The following is a 19,519-nucleotide window of genomic DNA, read 5'->3' as shown; positions in this document are numbered from 1 at the left end:
TTATTCCTAAATTTATTAATGCCTTTTTTAGTTATAGGCCTAACATTAATCCTTTTAAATGTAGGTATGCAATCCCATTCAAAAACTACTTTCTGGCCACAGTGATCCGAAGTCAATGTATTGAGAATATTTTTCTCTAAACAGATGCAGTCACAGTATATATTATCAATACAAGTTGCAGAAGTAGGTGTAATTCGTGTGGGTTCGTTAAAAAGTTTATATAGATTAAATGACTGAAACAAATTAACAATTCGTGTAGCCGTTTGTGTTTGTAAAAGTAAATCAATATTAAAATCACCACATACTATAACTTTTTTTTTACTCCTGCTTAGACGCTTTAATATTTCTTCCATGACTGTCTCAAACATATTATAGTCACTGGAAGGGGGTCTATAAACGCAAACAATAATATAACGCTCCAGCTCCACACAGGACAGTTCAATGGTCCGTTCTACAGAAAGACTAACAATGTCAGTTCGTTCTTTACATTTTACACTATCATGTACAAAAATAACAGAACCTCCGTGAATAGCCTGTGTCCTAAAGTATATACTTTTTAATTTGTAATTTTCAATATTTACTAACGACTGACATTGTTTAAGCCAATGTTCTGTTACACAAAATATTTTAATATTGTTATCATTCAGAAACAATTCACTCGACGTTTCCGAAACATGGTTAGGTTCCGCTTGCGTCCATGTTTTAGCTGCCTCATTCAGGGCTTACAGTTTACACGATATTCCGACCCAACAGGCGCACAATATTCTCACAAGTGGAGACGGCCCGAGGTAACAATGCTTTGTTATGTGCACTAATGCAAAATGGGACAGGAACCCTGTCTCCCATTCGGTAGCCATTTCTCGACTCTAAATTCTATTTACTCGAGCAAAAATTGCATTTTAAAGGCGCAAGATATCCAAAAGGAAATTGCCAAAAGAAGAATTGATTGTTAGAAAACTCGTAATTTTATGCAAAGTAAGGAAGCTTCGCTAGATTCGACGTAGAATAAATATAGAAGTAATATCTAGGTTTCAAAGAATTGAATGATTCCTTGCCTCGGCTTCAATTGATTTCTAAAATTGGACTTTAATGTCGCGTCTTCTGATTTAAGTTTCCCTTCCGTATTTTCGTAAATTTCAACTGTATGTCCGTTATTAATTTAAGACCGTGATTAAGAGATTCGATCCGTCATATTATTAGCAATGGGTTTTCCGGAGCTGCTATCGAGAGATTTCTCTTGAAAGATTGACTCTATAAGATCAAATTTCCAATAAATATTTGTTTACACGCGTTATGCAAGATATTGTTGGACGCGGTTTAATTGCATTTTCATCGGTAACTCGATAATTGCGTATAAATTAATTATGGCCGCCCTGCCTTATCTATTTAAAAACAGGGTCGTTATTATAATGAAATTTGTGAGATAAGGAGATCAATAGGTGCTTTTTCTAGCTTCGTTAATTGTGTTAATAATTCTAGAACATATTTATATTTATACTGAGCTTTAACGTGGATTGGACAAACTATTATATTTTTTAATGAAAATATTTTATGGTAAACAATGGTAAATTTGATTAAATGTTATAATCAATTATTGCGAAACAATATGCAGTAATTTAATAAACTGTTAATTGTTTTTCGTTAATATAGATACAAAATTCCCAACATGAGTAATTCAATTTATTATTGTTTGGGAAATATGCAACATTTTGAGGGCTTTTCATATTGAAATACATTAAATTTTATCGGAAACTGGATGTATAAATTCACGGAATACCTGTCGGAATGTGCGTGCATAATGAAATTATATTTTATGTTTTGTTTCGAGTCCAAAATGTAAGCGGTAAAATGCGATAATTTCGTGTCACACATCACTACTTTCGTGAGGAAGTCGGCACATTAGCGTACAATGTTGTCGACTATGGCGATGCGTCGAGCACTCAAACCACACAAATTAAACCTCTATTTCGTCGCGTATAGAGGCGCTTTTCCCACATCAAACGGTCCAGGGTTGTTGACAAAAGCAGGAATAATTTCACGATGCATTTTGGTCATTGATAGAGCGCCAAGTCTAGCTGTGTGTGCCAATCGTATCTCCGTAAGGCCGTTGACATTCGCTTGTGTTTTGATATCGATGCGAATATTATTTTTAGCTCTTTCTATTTGGGTTTTAGTTTAAGTAGTTTTTAGTTTAAATACTCACAAATGTATGGATTTGATATATATTCTAAGGATTCTCTGAACCGACTGGATAGTTACAATTTTACGTATACATCTCATATTTTATATTGTGTTGTTTGTAAAGGTATTTTATATAATACTAGCAAACCCGGCGAACTCCGTTTCGCCACCAGAGACACCTTTTCTTTGCTATAAACCTCACGGAGCCCGAGACCTTTCCAACGAATGCAAAACCGTGGAAATCGGCTTGTGCGTTCTCTTATTTTTATATAGTAGATTGATAGATAGCTCATCATTAGGATGTAAAAGAGAAAACCATAGACTAACCGCAAACACAAGTACTTACAGTAAGAGCACTATTTCACGGCTTCAGTCCGATGGGAAATCTAGGACAGCCGGTGAGAAATCAGGCGCAGGAACGTTAAGACGTGTCCTTTGAGGCTCGAAAAGCAAAATACTTAGTTTCGAGCCTTTAAAAATATTTTATGAAGATATAATATTAAATGGTGACATCTGGAATCACACCAGCTCAGTGCTGGCCTTGTGGTCGAGTTAACAAAAAAGCCTAGTACCCAAGCTTAAAATAATATCTATCTATTTTCACTTCACTATTGTTGTCCAAAATTTTTGATGTATATGCAGTTTATCTAAACATTTACTTTTTAAAATACAGGGTGTCTCATAAGTACCCAACGATTTCATGATGCAAAAAATTTAACTAATTATTGGTTTTAAAATATAATATTGACAAATTTAATAGAAAACAAAAGGAATTTTTATTTTTTGAAGATTACATCGTTGAGATGGCGTCCATTACGATGCCGACATTCTTCGAGTCTTTGGTGAAAGTTTCTGAAAACTTTCTGAAGAAGAGGTCTATCTACGGACGCAATTTTTTCTCCGATGTTGGTCTTCAAGTCGTTCAAAGTTTGCGAAGAATTTTCATACACATTTGACTTAAGATACCCCCATAAAAAATCGGGTGGCGTCAAATCCGGGCTTCTGGGGAGCCATTCAATGTCACCCCTTCTTGAAATGACTTTTTCGGGAAACAATTGGTGTAGGGCTTCAGTTGAGTGGTTAGTTGTATAGGATTTGGCTCCATCCTGTTGGAACCATGTCCTGACATTATAATGCTCACATTCTTGAAGCTCTGGCTCGAAAAAGTTGCGTAGCATGGCCACCTAATGCTTATTTGAGGTTGACGTCGCACCGAACTTGCCACCAACTCAATGTTTTCATCCGTTCTTACACTTCTTGGGCGCCCAGATTTCTTGCTTCCTGTTGTGTTTCCGGTAGTGTTGAAACTCCGGATCCATGAGAGTATGGTAGAGTTGCTGGGCGTTTCATCAATATGCCTCAATCGATAATTGAGACGATACAGGCGCCGTCGATTTATTGTTTTGAAAATAGGCGCGAACGCAAAAACCGCGTTGCTCTCCCGTGAACGACATGGCGGCAACTAAAAATCCTTGGAACGCGCTAGCTAATGCCGCACTCACCGCTCCCATCAGTTGCGCCGGCTAGTCTAGACACGCTTTTGAAATCGTTGGGTACTTATGAGACACCCTGTATTTATGTAGGCAATATGGCAATGAATCTTCGAATGTTGAAATAAAGCAAAATAATGCTTTGCGAATATGATTTAGCGCCTGTTTCACAATCGTAAAGTAACGTCGATTGCGTAGTAATTACCGGCCGTCTCCTTCTTTCACTTTGAATAACTTGAGACGACATCATTTTTGTCATAGCGCCTTACTCGGTCATTGAGAAACAGGCGCGTATGTTGAACGATCATACGGCGCTATTACGAAGGTTTTCTTTGCCAAATCCAATCTAGCCAAGCCTTTGTCCAGAGAATTCACTTAATGAAACAATGCACAAGTTATTAATTTTTTCACTAAACCTTGCACAGCTTTAATGGGGTCGAAATTTTGTAATATCGCCGTACATATAGGTCTAGGAGGTGACACGTGGACGTGCCGTACAATCCGCTTAAATAATGACATCGAGAGGAAATTGAAATCGTTCAGAACTACACGAACGTTGCACGAAATAAAGTAGACGTGATCGCGATAAGTATTTTCATTAAAATATTGGAACATTCGAAAATGGAGTAGAGAGACTTCGCCTAAAAGCCTCTACTATAGATAGATACAACTTATAAATACCTTCGTGACGTGGCACAAAAGCGAAGGCACTATCCGAACTCCGTTCTTTGAAAGTTTGCACGAAGTCCAAACTTGGCACTACAATTTTAGTCATTAGCAAGTTCAATATAGTGTTATAGGCGAGTGAGCGGATTATACGGCTTGTCGTGTGTCGATGGTAGCGGCGCCCTTTGTCACGCAAATGAACATCGGGACAGAGTGGACCCTGTGCGAGTGGATAACGATATCTCTTTTACAGTGCATCCTGCAGCAGTCCGTGCAGTGGAAGTTCAACGCTTTCACCTTGGAGACAGTCTCTGGCGGTGAGTGACTTATTTTTCTAAATTAGTTTTAAATTGGGGTATTTAGTCGTTTGTTGATTTTTCTTAATGCACTAATTAAAAAAAAAAGCTAATGGGCTATTTTCAGTATTTTTTCATCAATGTAAAGCTTTACTATTAAATTTTTCATAGGTATCATCGTGAGTTGAAAGTTAGTTTATTATAATATATGCCGATGTAGAGTTTTCGAAGTAAAAGCCTATTTTATTCGCTGAAGTGTCAGGCATATATTTAGATACTTCAGATGAAAATGCTTTAGGGAGTTGCAGAGGTATGATTAAGATATATTTATCAGAACGCCTACGCCTGCGATGAATGTATTTTGTTTTGTATCAAACCTCTTATAAAACATTAAGTAAGTTTTATACTTGTTGACTATTTTCCCACTTTACATTTATTTAATTTGTTAAAAAATATTGTTTGAAATTAGAATTATTGACCTCAATTAAGATTTGAATCATAATTTCCCAATAAATACTTTATATAAATTACATAACTAATAAATAGGCTACCGATATTTCACTAAGTTTAAGCTTTTGTAGTTTTTTGTAATTTTGATTAGTTAGCCTAAACTTGTTGTGTCCTTGAAAAAAAAAAAACAGAACTCTTCATTTATTGTATCTTCTATTATTCATTTATACTGCGAATATTTTTTATCATTTAGACTTTAATTCTAATGATGAATAGTCATGAATAAACACCGGTTTTGGAATGTTGATTCTATCGAGATGAAGCCGGCAAAAACTCGATGGTTTCTCTTTTAAGAAGCCAGTTTCTATAGAAATTTAAACAAAATAATTAACTGTTAACGACTGTCTTGTAATTATCATATTACAGATGACACATTTTATAGATTTTTATCTTGAACAAATTAATAAATTAGCATAGCTATGAGGAAATTTGATTATTAATTCGTGTGTGATAATAATAGTTGTTTATTATAATATAGGGTGGGTATTCTATTAATTAAGCTGCAGGTCCATTAATCCTATAATAATGAGATTTGACCTGATTAATTTTAAAACAATAGAACACCGCTGAATCTAGGCGAATAAACGGGTTATTGGGGACGTATACGTCGATTTCAAAGCGAAATAACAAAATAGCGCGAACTAACACGCAAGCGCGGGTTTGCGCGTAATTATCGTACCTACGTACTGCGTGGAATTAATATGTAATGTAATTTGTAGCACAATAGCCGTGGAATTTCATAACATCACTATTGTATATATCGAAGTAGTGGTGAGGTATATAAATTGATTTTCTAAATAAATTAACTGTTAAATCGGAAAGCCGCCGTGGTTTGCGTTTACGTTCATGCGTCCCGGTCGACTACGGGAGAGGTATTGTATCTTTGTGCCTGGATGTTCAATGGACCACGATATATTCTTCGTTATACTAGGAGAAAAGAATGATGCGTTAGGAGAATAGATGTTCCTAAATTAACGCATGAAATTTAAGATAAAGAGTCTTAGATCATACCTTTTGTTATTGCACAATGTCACTCGATTACATTCAAATTATAACAGCTCTCCAATAAGCTTATTCCTTTTGAGTTCGCAATGTATTAAAATAAGTAGATAGTAGTACTACGTAGCTATATGAGTGTTTTCAGTGATGTTTTTAATAATAGATAATGTTCTCGCATAAATGCTATAACATTTAAATCCATTCAACAGTCTCACTGCGCGCTTCCGACAAAATGAAGGAATGTCTCGGTTTCTGTCTTCCTATTATAAGCTCCATATTAAAGCGAGAACATATTTTCACGAGTACCTCAAAGCTACGAATGCTTTAGAGGTTTCTTAACGAGCTTTTAATAAGCTTTCGCATTGTATGTGGTACTAGAAATTGCTAGGTGAGCTTTATGCAGGTTCTGTCTTACGTAGGAACGTACGTGTTCTACGTTTAATAAGCTTACCTTGAATGAAGTACAGGAATGCAGTTTTCTAAATTGAGCTGCGTTTGTAGATTTTATATGAAGATGTAATGGCGGTTTTCAATACAGCCTAAGGAACATAGGTAAGACGGCACCTGCGACCTATACAGTACTTACAACAATAGATGTGACGCGGCGACAGTCACTTGCGCAATCCCAGCATCGAGCGGCTCCTGTTGACTCGTCATAAACCGTCGCTTATTATAATTCACGGCACGACGGCCGCTAACTACGAGCGCGTTAATGAATAATCAAGACACAAGAATCAACGCTCGTCGACGTTATCGCTACTGTGTTGAAATCTTATGTACAATCTTGGTGCTTTATCGCTCGCCACTCGAAATGTTGACAGATCTCGTTCAAAACATTCGTACGGTAATCCCCGTGTACCTAAGTGTAAACGATCCAAATTTTGTAGTAATTAGAAACGGTGAAAATACAGCTGCATGAGATGTAAGAGATGTATGAGATTGACTTTGATGAATTGGTAAAATTGCAAGACAGTGAAACCTACTTGTGTGGTAGATGCTCATTCTCTGCCAGGAACCTTTTACTGATTAAACATATTTAATATTATGAAGTATGTACGTAGTAGTGCTATTGTTAAATTACAAACTAAAATAATTTAGAATTCATGTTCATTATTTACAATGCTTTACATATCTAAAATGAAAGCATAAATGTGATCTATATTCATTTACTCTAATGGTTAGTTCTGTTATTTGTTCCAGTTTCATCCGTACTAAATATCCTATTATTATTATAGGTATGAGTCTCAGTGTTTATATTATACAAAAGTCCTTCTAAAGTAAGTCTAGAATAAGTAGAAGTTTGATTTTTGAGCTTGATATGTATTGAGATAATTTAAAATCACTTGATAATATAATAGAGCCAAAATAAGGTAAACAATGCGGCGTTCAATCGCGGTCAAAAGTGCGTGACAATCTTGAAGTGGCGCGCGAGCGTAATGTGCGTTATCAGAAACTAATGTAGGTGATTGCATGAACTAACGTGCTATTGATATGTTTCAATCTACATTCAATTAGGTGTTTTTTTTGTAGCAAGTGCAATTTTTGTCGAATATAACCGTATCGTACCTATATTTATATGTGGCATATTATAGTTTTAAGTGAACTTAAAGTCAATCACAAGTTGGTAGGTATATTAATTATTTAAACTATTTAAAAATACCTAATTATAATATATACAATTTAGATTCAACTATAAAATAATAAATCTTTAACGAAAACACAGATTCTCCGAAACCGTGCTCGCCGTCCGCGTCGTCAGAAACGGATTACATAGTATTATCCCGTTTTATATTGATGGGGATGTTATATTTGAAATTATTAAATAATGATCAAGTGTTTAGTTGGTGTAGTTAATTTTATTGTTAATTGTATAATTACTTAAGAGTAACTGTTAGAAGGTATAACGGCGAGGACTATAAATTTTAAAAGTGATGCAACCTGAATAAAATGAGGTTCTATAATGATTTTACGTAGAAAACGTCATCAAGATTACGTACATTTTAAACAATACAAAAGTAATGTTCGTTGTTAAATTCACCCGTATCTGAATGTAGGTACGCTACACGAGTCTTAGATTCCCCTCGCAATTAACATTACAATTTATAGAGTTTGAATGGATTAGGCCAGTTGTAAACAATTTCGACGAAGCACTCGGCTCGCCAATTAAAAAAAGCTTTTCTACTATTCATACTGAAGAGTTTATTCACTGAACCCTAACGAGCCTATTAATATTTTAACAAAATGAAGTTTTCAATAAGCTGAACGTTTAGCGCAAGCGAATGTAATCAATTCGTTTCTTTACGTTACTGTTCGTAGAAATGATTATGGATAAGAGTAGGTACATAGTTCGTTATCTATGAAAATAATTTCAGAGATGTATATAACTGTAATTGTAAATAATTGATGAATTCATGGTTAACAGTGTACGTTATTGTCAGGACAAGGTTAAAGCCACCGAATTTTTCCCCGAAATTTTCGAATTGGAAGGATCCGGGACATGCGGCTTGTATCATTATTCTACTGTTAAAATCTGCTTTGCATTCTAATTCTACCAATATCAAATACATACATGCTTTATTGACCAACAAATTCCAGCTTTGAATAAATTATTTGATACATTATACTTTATTATTAATTTATTAGTAGGATTTGAACGTGCGCTTTCGAATGCTGTATAGTTTACTAGATTTCCGCCCGCGGCTTCGCCCGCGTTTTCAAAGGAAAACCCGCATAGTTCCTGTTCCCGTGGGATTTCCGGGATAAAACCTATCCTATGTGTTAATCCAAGTTACCCTCTATATGTGTGCTAAATTTCATTGTAATCGATTCAGAAGTTTTTACGTGAAAGAGTAACAAACATCCATACATCCATACATCCATACAAACTTTCGCCTTTATAATAGTATTAAGATAATATGATATTAAAATACTATTTCTCATTAATTCTCTCAATGCATATGCTATTTAGTTAAACAACAAAGTTATATAACATTCGTTCCATTTGCCTATTGAATATGAATATAATTTCTCTATAATTAGCTTAGTTCGGAAACATCACACAGGATGTAAGATGTCTTTCGAAATTAAAGGAGTGATTAAAATTTAATACATTGTAGGTACTTAGTTTTAAATATAGGAAACTTAGAAGTTCATTTTCATAAAATAAACTTTAACACGCAAATATTATCTAATCCTATACTCATAATCAAAATATATTTTATAGTAGTTTATTGATTCAGTATTTTCTCATACTAATATAAAAGTGTGAAAATAACTGCTTTTTGCACGCCTCATAAGCGAAGCGTTGAGGTGGGTACTACTGTCGCTTCGCGCAAAACATCTGATTTTTCAAACTTAAAATGTCTTTATGTATCATACATTGCACTTGTAAGATAATACATACACACACATATTAAGAAAAAACACTATTTTTAACGTTCATGATATTTTTGATGTCATTTTTGTTATTTAAACTAGTTAAAAAACAGTTTAAAAAAGTTCTGTCTTGGACGTCCGTGTGTCTGTATGTGCGGATCCTTTTTCTTGTTAACACGATAGCGACCGAAATACTTTACTAATCGACTCTTTTTTTAGGGTTCCGTAGCCAAAATGGCAAAAACGGAACCCTTATAGTTTCGTCATGTCCGTCTGTCCGTCTGTCCGTCTGTCCGTCTGTCACAGCCGATTTACTCGGAAACTATAAGTACTACAGTGATGAAATTTGATGGGAATATGTGTTGTATGAACCGCTACAAAAATATGACACTAAATAGTAAAAAAAAGAATTGGGGGTGGGGCCCCCCATACATGTAACTGAGGGATGAAATTTTTTTTTTCGATGTACATACCCGTGTGGGGTATCAATGGAAAGGTCTTTTAAAATGATATAAAGTTTTCTAAAAAACATTTTTCTTAAAGTGAACGGTTTTTGAGATATCAGCTCTCAAAGTCGTAAAAAGTATGTCCCCCCCCCTCTATTTTTATAACTACGGGGTATAAAATTCTAAAAAAAATAGAGGTGATGCATGCTAATTAACTCTTTCAACGATTTTTGGTTTGATCAAAGTATCTCTTATAGTTTTTGAGATAGGTTGATTTAACTGTAATTTATTATATTTGCTGCTACGGAACCCTTTGTGCGCGAGCCCGACTCGCACTTGGCCGGTTTTTATTTTCTCTTACGCTTGAGTATGCTCAGGAATAGAACCCTTTCATTTTTCAGGGTCTGATTCGATGTGGTTTAATTGTTATTAAATAAACAAAAATAATAATTAAAAATATTTATTAAAAAAAATTATGAGGCGTGCACTTTTGGATTTTCCAAATTATTTACATTTTCTTCGCTGTATGCATTAGAATTGTCATGTTGTCATGCGATTTCGTGAAGCGCACGCGAATGGAGTCGCGGACGGAAAGCTAGTTTACACATAAATGTATATCTGTATTCACATTAAATACCTAGTTTTATAGAGCACTAGCGGTCAGCCCCGACATAGCCCCGGCAGTATAATATGTACCAAGGAATCACGTACTTACCAATGGTGAAAGAAATTTTGATATCTCTAGTAGTTCTTGAGATTAGCGAGTTCATAAAAACTCTTCAGCTTTATATTTTTAGTATAAATTTTAAATCCCACTCATCATGATTGTTAACCTTCATTAAAACGCGTTCGAGAGAGATTTATTAACTGCATAATATGAAGCCGATAGCTTTTAAACCGAAACCAATAACCGTACTATAGCAGTTCGTAAATGATCAACGCGTGGTAAATTATGTATTCATACTGAAAGCGAATAGTGGGCGTTAACCAAATATTGGTTATATGAGGCTAATGTATAATTAATAAGCTTACTTTTCAGTGGGCAGGATTATTGGTGTGGATTCTATGATGTCTTATGGATTGAGAGGATGATTTAGCGTTGTTAGAAGAGAAAAGAGATGTTAGAACCACTAATTTTATGTTTAAAACGTAACTTGTAGTGTGTAATTTTTAAAATCTTTAATCAGAAGCAGTACTATTTGGTGCTTTTGACCTCAAAATTCAAAAAATCGGAAAATGTTTTAAAATCTTTTAATTTTGATAATATGAATTACATAATTACTTACCACAATTTAATAACTCTGAAAAGAAACTTTTTTTTGGTATTAAATAAACTGCTTTCTACTCACTCGGATAGTTAGAAAGCATTGCACAAAATTAAAATTGGCAGGTGTTGATCGACATGTGAGTAAAGCGAGAGTTTTCAGCGACCACATCATTCGATTGTCGCTAACGAAGCAAAGTTTCGGACTAACGCTCCCGGCTCGACGAATTTGTAGCGAGTTAACTCGAAACAAATACTAACTGTAACTATCAAACTTTTCATGCTGTCGTTATAATTTTTTTTTTCAATACTGTGACGCAACTGCGTTACTGAAGTTCCTGGAATTTGTTGGCAAATTTTTATTACGATCAAAATGCAAATGATCTTTACAAATATACTTTTTATAGAATAATAGCATAGTTACTTTAATTTTGTAGTTATATTGATTTGAAAGCCGTACCTGAATGATTATATTTAATATAAGTTTTACTTCGTACTTACAAAAAAGTGATTTATATGATGAAAAATACTCGTATACAATTATACTAAAGCTCTTATATTTTACCTTCTTTAAAAACAGTGTCGCAAGCAAATAGATCGAGATGTACTTATAAAAGGGCCGGGTCAAAAGCATCTTACACCGACTCATGTGGAAATGTTAATGAGGAGATAGTAAGAGTAGGTGTAGATTGTTCACTTGTTTCTAGGAAAATATTATGTATATTGCTGGAGCGTTTGTAACAACTTGATAATGATGTACAGAGGGCGTTTAATTCTAAGATGCATTTTTTTATTTATATATTTTTTTATATTTATTTTTAAATGTCAATAGGGAAAGGCTTGACCACAATCTCGCCTGATGTTAAGCTGAGATAAGATGGTAAGCGCTTCCCTAGAAGGTACCTGTTCACTCTACACTTGTCCCGTCAGACTAGGGCCTTTCCGGCCTCCTCCACTCAAGCGACAGCCCAAGCCGAGGTTCGAGATCCCCGTTAAGGGGGGACGCCCTTGCGCATGTCACCAATGCGCCCACGCGCGTTCGCGTTAAAATGTAGAAGCCCTTCTGGCTAACATTGAGAAACATCACAAACAAAAAAAAAAACTACACTTGAAAAATCTTTGATAGTGAGGTGATGCTCTTCTTGAGCTTTTTAGCAGAGCTACTTATGTGAAATGTAAATAGATAATTCGTTATTGAAATATAATACGTAAAAGTCACATTACAAAGCATGTCCATAGGCTACACGTGGATAGGGATTGTAAAACCATAAGTACATTAATTGATTTCAATGCATTACGGATAATTAGCCACCACAGCATAATGCCTCCAATAAATAAATATGATTGTTGAAAGCCAATAATTTAATCCGGCTTAATGAGAAAATTGAACGATAGATTGTTTGAGTTTAATCTTCTTTATCGAAAGGTATTTCAAAGTAATAACGTAAGTATCCTATTATTTCAATATGAAAATTAAATAATACTGACTAAACACTAATCGAAACCTATTTGAACTTAATTAATTACAAACGTGCAGTGCAATAGATTCAATTTCGAAGACACACAAGTGACTAAAAAAGCTTTAGATTTTTATTGGGGCTCTATTATTAGAAATCTACTAGGGCGGGAAGTTACGTATATGTACTCTAGCTAGGAACGACAAAATAGCTAATACTCGAACATAAACCTTATGTCGGAGCTGTAAGTTGGCTATCAATTTAATACTGCCATCAAAGTAACAAAGTGCAATAGGACGTAATAGCATTATTCTGAAACAATGTTTTATATCGATACTAGCGACCCGCCCCGGCTTCGCACGGGTGTAATGCTGATACTAAATACACTACAGAAAAACTGTGAACGTTGTATACACAGATCACAGAACTAAAGGGTTGTATATAAAAACATAGCGGCCCGCTCCGACTTCGTACGGGTATAAAATAGATAGCCGGGCGCGCGGCCGGCCGGTACTGCCGCAAACGCTACGTCCCGCAATTTTTAAATCTGTAATATCTTCGAAAATATTCACTTAAATCATACGGTGTAAATGGCCATATAGATCTATATTAAATGAACAATGTATTCAAGGTATTTAATTGGTTAAGGATTAATGCTGTATTGGTTAAAATCGCATCGAAAATTAGCCATTATTTGTCGTAAAAAGTAAATGACAAAAAAAAGTTATTGTGGGTTATCCATAAGAGATAGACATATACCATCGCGGACTTTTCTCTAGACCTTTTCAATGTGTATAATAGTTAGTACATTATTTTCATAAAACTCGTAGGGTTCAGCCTGCGTTTGCAATGTAAGCGGAACAAATGTAATTTTTTACGACATCACATTAGAAACCTCAAAAATAACAGTACTTCTCCACTATTTAATGGATGTTATTATACATATAAACCTTCCTCTTGAATCACTCTATCTATTAAAAAAAACCGCATCAAAATCCGTTGCGTAGTTTCAAAGATTTATGCGTACAAAGGGACATAGGGACATAAGGACATAGGGACAGGGAAAGCGACTTTGTTTTATACTATGTAGTGAAGAAGTCGCGGGTAACTAGTTTAAAGTACGTTCAGTGTAGGTAGTTCATTTCTTTGAAACAAAATAGACTGTAATACGAACACTTTGACGTATTAAAACTATACCTACTAGATAGAAGATCTAATAGCTAGATAACTGAAAAAATAAATATTATAATTATTTTGTAATTTTTGATTATATATTGCAACAGCTGGGATCGAAACAAACGCTCTTGATTAAAAGTCTGTGTCACTAACCACTGAGCTATCGGGATGTCTAAAAACTTTCACATGTTCCAAAATAACATTAACCATTTTTGTAAAAGCTCATATATTGAGTGAATATTGAATAGCGATTATTGTGTAACTTCAAGGGGCTCCCATCTTCTCATATGTATTTGCAAGTAAATGCATTTTTAGCGCAGACTTCGGCAGGGCTGTCAAATAGAAGTATTTATTTATATCTTTTCATTTTTTCTTATATTATTCTTCAAATTGGAATTAGTTTCTGTTATCCATACTAATATTATAAATGCGAAAGTAACTCTGTCTGTCTGTCTGTTACTCAATCACGCCTAAACTACTGAACCAATTTGCATTTTGATACCCAAGAAAGGACATAGGCTACCTTTTATTGCGAAATGTACCACGGGCGAAGCCGGGGCGGACCACTAGCTGTAAATAAATTGGAATTGGTTCTTGTTATAAAAACAATGTAAGATGGCCATATTGCAAGGTATACAAAACCCACATATTTAAGTACATTTTGGGTGTTCTTACTATTTGAATCTAAGTCATAGATATTAAATATCTATTAAGAACTTTCCACCCGAGGCTTTTGTTCAATGTAACATTATTCCGGTACAGATGTTGCAACAAATTATTTCATTTCAACACCTTCAACTTTATCGTTGCTACAAATATATCCTAAGTTTCCATCACTCTATTACAGTAAACTGTTGAACCTATGCATTGTCTAATAGTTAGGTAATGGTAACAGCAAGCAGTTCCCGATAGGGTGTGATGCATCGCCTCCATCCATCAAGGGATCCCAGTGAGCCGGTAATTAAGACGAGAATACGAACGGCGTGCATTGTTGACGAATTACTGTGTTATTGTTTGATAATTGGTTTGTTGTGAGTGTTTGTTGATTACTGATCCTTGATGCGAACGTATTTGTATTTATCTACTGCATATATGTAGGTTTTTATATTGCATGTTTTATGTGGTTCATCTTGATTGTACAAGATTAATGCAATATTTATTAGGTTTACATAAGTCATCTTGTAATAGATTTTTTTGTCCACATCTAATCGAAAGTCATTCGAGCCATGTAGAATGATGAGCGTTGTCTAAATGCGTTTTCATGCTTACTGTTCAAATAAATTAAACAAGGATTTCCATTTTCATATAAACTTTGTTTTCAACTTAAAAAAAATACACGTATCCGCAGCAAGAATGGGGTGCCATAGTTTATAATAAGTTTATTCGGCAACCCTAATGAGGGCGTCAGAACCCCCCATCGATCGTGGTGTTCCCATTATTCGGCGAGGTCAAAGGTCGCGGAAATTGTTCTCCAAAGTGTAAAAATATTGGGTGGAAAGCATTCTTCGCTAAAGTACCTACGCTAGAAACTAACAGCGACTTCCTAAAACAACATTTGTCGGCTGTCTGGACGGTTTAGTGCGTGATTCGTATCTTGTTCCTTTATTCGTGATGTCCGATTGTTATAAAATCTTTAAGTTTTGTTGAAATTGTGAATGAGAAAAGAAGCTTTATTGTGTTTTTTTTCTCATATAGGGAAGACATAAAATCTACTAATTATTATTACACTAGTCCAGATATGTACCTACTCCCAAAATTTTTGCAAAAAAGTAACAATTCCATTTTACCACATTTAATCGTATGCAATTGATTTATTATTCAGTAATTAATAAAAAAAGCTGCTTAACATAAATCATTGTCTTAGAGAATTAATCTCTAAAATTAATTCGCTCAACGAACACATTTGCCGAATCGACTGAACGGGATGCTAACATGAAGGAACAGATAAGTGTTGGAACAGGAAAACGGCCGCGGCGGCGACTCGCCACGTCCGAGCGAATCACTCGTCGGGATTTGTCTTTTGTTATATTTTCAACCGACTTCAGAAAAAAGAGGAGCTTCTCGATTTACTTCAGAACTTTTCAACTGCTTTTTTCACTGTACCCTCGCAAACTTTGTTAGTTTACACGAGGTGAATGGATTATGTTGATTCTTTTTTTATTTGAAAGCGTGGCTCCCGTTTGTTCGCATTTAATTTTGGTGTAGTTCTGAAAAAAAATTCACGGTTAATTTTTTTATTAAAATTATTACTGATATTCATGTAGGTATGTACGTAGATACTGTTTGAAATTATTGTCCTTGCTTTGTAAGCTGCGACCGTGGATAATTGCGATTGACGCGCTTTTAAATAGATTTGTTATCGCTCGGCTTCATTGTAACCAGTGATTTTTATCCTTTTATTGATATTGTAATCATATCATATTATGTTGCATGGTCGTACAATGTCAGTAAACTATAGAATGCACTTGAAGATACAAAATTAGTTTTGGAAAATTTTGTCGTCATAAACAATGTAATAATTTCAATAAAGATGTTCGTAACGATGTTAAAAAGAAAATTTTCAAATAGATTTAATAACTAATAGTGTTATCATGATAATAAACACTTTTTTTATAGTAAACATAGCAGCAGTTTTATCTCATCTCACCTCGAGAAAACTTGTGTAACAAATTGATTATTATAGTTCATTAGACTATCGCTCAGTTGTCGCGTAAACATCGCAGATTGGTAATTACACTTCTTAATTATATTCAGGTATTCAATAATAAATAGTCGATTTTGTCTGTTTTATGTTGAACTATAAACGCTCAGAGTTGGCTGATTTATAACTAATACGTACTGAACTAAAATCCGCGGAACAAAAGTTGTGTTCAACTAATTAACGCGTGGCAGTTAGCGCTAGCGGTGGATTCACAAAGGTTCGCAGTTCGCGTACACACAAAGCTCGAAAGTTGAACATCTTTTACGTTTGCATACAGATCAATTAAAGTTTCGCTCGTAAACTCTGTGCTCATTAGAGTTGTGCAGTGAAAATTTGCTTGGGTTGCAGTGTAATTACAGAAGATGTTTAAGTATCAGGGAGCTTTTTAAGTTTGATAATCGTTCTTAAAAGAACAAACCTTGCTGGCATTTTATGTGCAGTTAAAAAGTTATAACTAACGATCAGACTACATTCAATTTACTAACTAGGTATAGGTACTTTTAAATCCCAATTGATCGGATGTTCAGTATTAAAAAAGGTTAACTTAACTTTAATATTTTCCTACTTATATTAACAAAATTATAAGTCAGCTCACAAAAAAATCCATTAGCACATTAACATTGAAATTTAATATCGATTTACCGTCAAGTTGATTACGATCTGCTGCTAAAATCTCACTTTGCTAAGCCCGCGATCTTGGACGCTTTCAGCGGTAATCCCTGCGAAGGGTTGACTGAACCCCGCCTACAAATATTTCAGGATTATTTTTAAATATGGGCGAATTGCCTTCCCTTATTTTCTTTGCTAGCTTTGTGTTAAAATTGAGGGTATTTCTCAATTGTAACTGTTATTGTTTGTAACATATTATGAGTTAAAATTAAGTTTTCATGACTAAAATGAAGTTATGTTAGTTAAGTTATTTCGTTATGACGAAGTCTAGATCTACGAGAATTAAAAAAAGCATTCAAGTCAGTTTAGAATTTAGATAATTTGGGCGGACAACGAACCTTCATAAAGCTTTTTAGTAGTGGGAGTCGAGCATGCTTCGGCACGAATTGGGCCACGCTCGCACCGGGGAAGGTACCACACCCTCACAGAATATCGGCGCCATAGTGACAGTTTACTGTCGCGTTCCGTACGGTGAGTGAGGGGTCCGGAGGCCACATCCCCTCCCATCCCCTTCCCATCCTCTCCTTCCCTATCCTCATTCCCTCCCATCCTCGCCCCTTCTCCATAACTCCTTCCAAATCCCTTTATCCTTCCAATATTTCTTTTATCACAACATGCAAGCGGCTTTATCAGGTTGTTTACCCCAGGAGGGTACCGGCACAAGCTGTGCAGGAGAATCCCTCCCACAGCGTCCGCGCTGTGGCAGCCCGTCGTACTCTGGGGCGGGCATAAATCCGCATTCTCTTACATCTAGGGGTAAAAACAATAGACGCAAAACATCTTCATGTTCTATGCTCTCCGTGGACTTTTGCAATATCCGAGGTCTCCACAGCAACTTAAATGCTGTTCATCATCACCTTGAAACAGCTAAGCCGGCATTGCTTTTTCTGACAGAAACTCAGATTTCCTCTCCTCCAGACATGGCCTATCTTACGTATCCAAGCTACAAACTTGAACATGCTTTCGTCCCGCGCGCTGGTGTCTGCGTGTATATTAGGAATGACATTTGCTGCCGACGTCTCTGCACATATGAAGCTAAGGGTCTGTCCATTATCTGGTTACATATTGAATTTAGGGATCGCTCCCGTATATATGCTTGCCTCTACAGGTCCCATAGCGGAAACACCGCCACGGAACAACTATTCGAACATGTTCAGACGACGTCCGACAGACTGATGCAGCAATTCCCATCTAGTGAGCTAATTGTGTTGGGCGATTTTAACGCTCACCACTCCGACTGGCTTGGGTCTCGGGTAACCGACCACGCAGGGAGGACAACTTATAACTTCGCATTGTCATATGGTCTCACACAACTGGTCACCGCACCTACACGTATACCTGACATTGACGAACATAGCCCCTCTTTACTGGACTTGCTCCTGACCACACACCCTGGTGACTATAAGGTATCCGTTGAGGCACCGTTGGGATCGTCAGACCATTGTCTGATCCGCAGTGTAGTCCCTGTCAGTCACGTCCAACGGCAAGCACAGGCTGCCTGCCGCCGAGTTTGGCATTATAAATCAGCCGACTGGGATGGGATGCGTACATTCTTCGCATCTTACCCATGGGGCCGAGTTTGCTTTTCGACGGATGATCCGAACGACTGCGCCAACTCTGTTGCCGATGTGGTCCTGCAGGGTATGGAACTTTTTATTCCATCCTCTGTAGTTCCCGTCGGTGGCAAAACTAAGCCCTGGTTTAATCGCTCCTGCACCAACGCATCTCAATAGCTCCGCAAACAGGAGCTATTCCAAGCTTGGGCTAATGCGCAGTCGTTATCTGATCCCAACACTAGAGCACTTAAAAAAAAGTACAACTCCGCCTCCAGGGCCTACAAAAAAGAAATTGCCATGGCGAAGGCTAGTTATATAAATAGACTTGGGCAGAAACTTGCCAAACTTCCATCGGGAACTCGGGCTTTTTGGTCGCTTGCTAAAGCTATTCAAAACAACTTTAGTCGATCCTCATATCCACCTTTGCGCAGAGAAGATGACACTTTGGCTCACTCTGCTAAAGACAAGGCTGACCTCTTGGGCTCTATCTTTGCAGCGAATTCTAACTTGGACGACAAAGACGCCTCACCGCCTTCCATTCCAAAGTGCAATTTCTCGATGCCAGAAATCCGGTTCATGCAAAGAGCTGTACGAAAAGCGCTCCTCGCTTTGGACACTTCTAAATCGAGTGGGCTTGATGGCATTTCACCATCTGTACTGAAAACGTGCGCTCCCGAACTTACACCGATTCTGACGCGCCTGTTTCGGCTCTCATACTCAACGCGTATCTTTC

The 19,519-nt window shown here is 36.1% G+C and overlaps 1 protein-coding gene across 1 annotated transcript in view; it reads left to right on the top strand.

Moving 5' to 3' along the window:
* Window positions 1-19,519, top strand: part of LOC149911407 (uncharacterized) — a 123,411-nt gene that overhangs the window by 44,050 nt on the left and 59,842 nt on the right. The window contains exon 4 of the mRNA XM_090106124.1: window positions 4,591-4,654. Coding sequence (XP_089962250.1) covers window positions 4,591-4,654 — 64 coding nt within the window. The remainder of the gene's footprint in view (window positions 1-4,590; window positions 4,655-19,519) is intronic.

Source organism: Colias eurytheme, chromosome 1 (assembly GCF_061535395.1).
Source record: "Colias eurytheme isolate Ceu_HAF_F1 chromosome 1, ilColEury1 Martin Lab GWU primary, whole genome shotgun sequence".
Classification (NCBI taxonomy): Eukaryota; Metazoa; Arthropoda; class Insecta; order Lepidoptera; family Pieridae; genus Colias; species Colias eurytheme.
The sequence above is the reverse complement of the archived record's forward strand: the minus strand, read 5'-3'. Positions and strand labels throughout refer to the sequence as shown.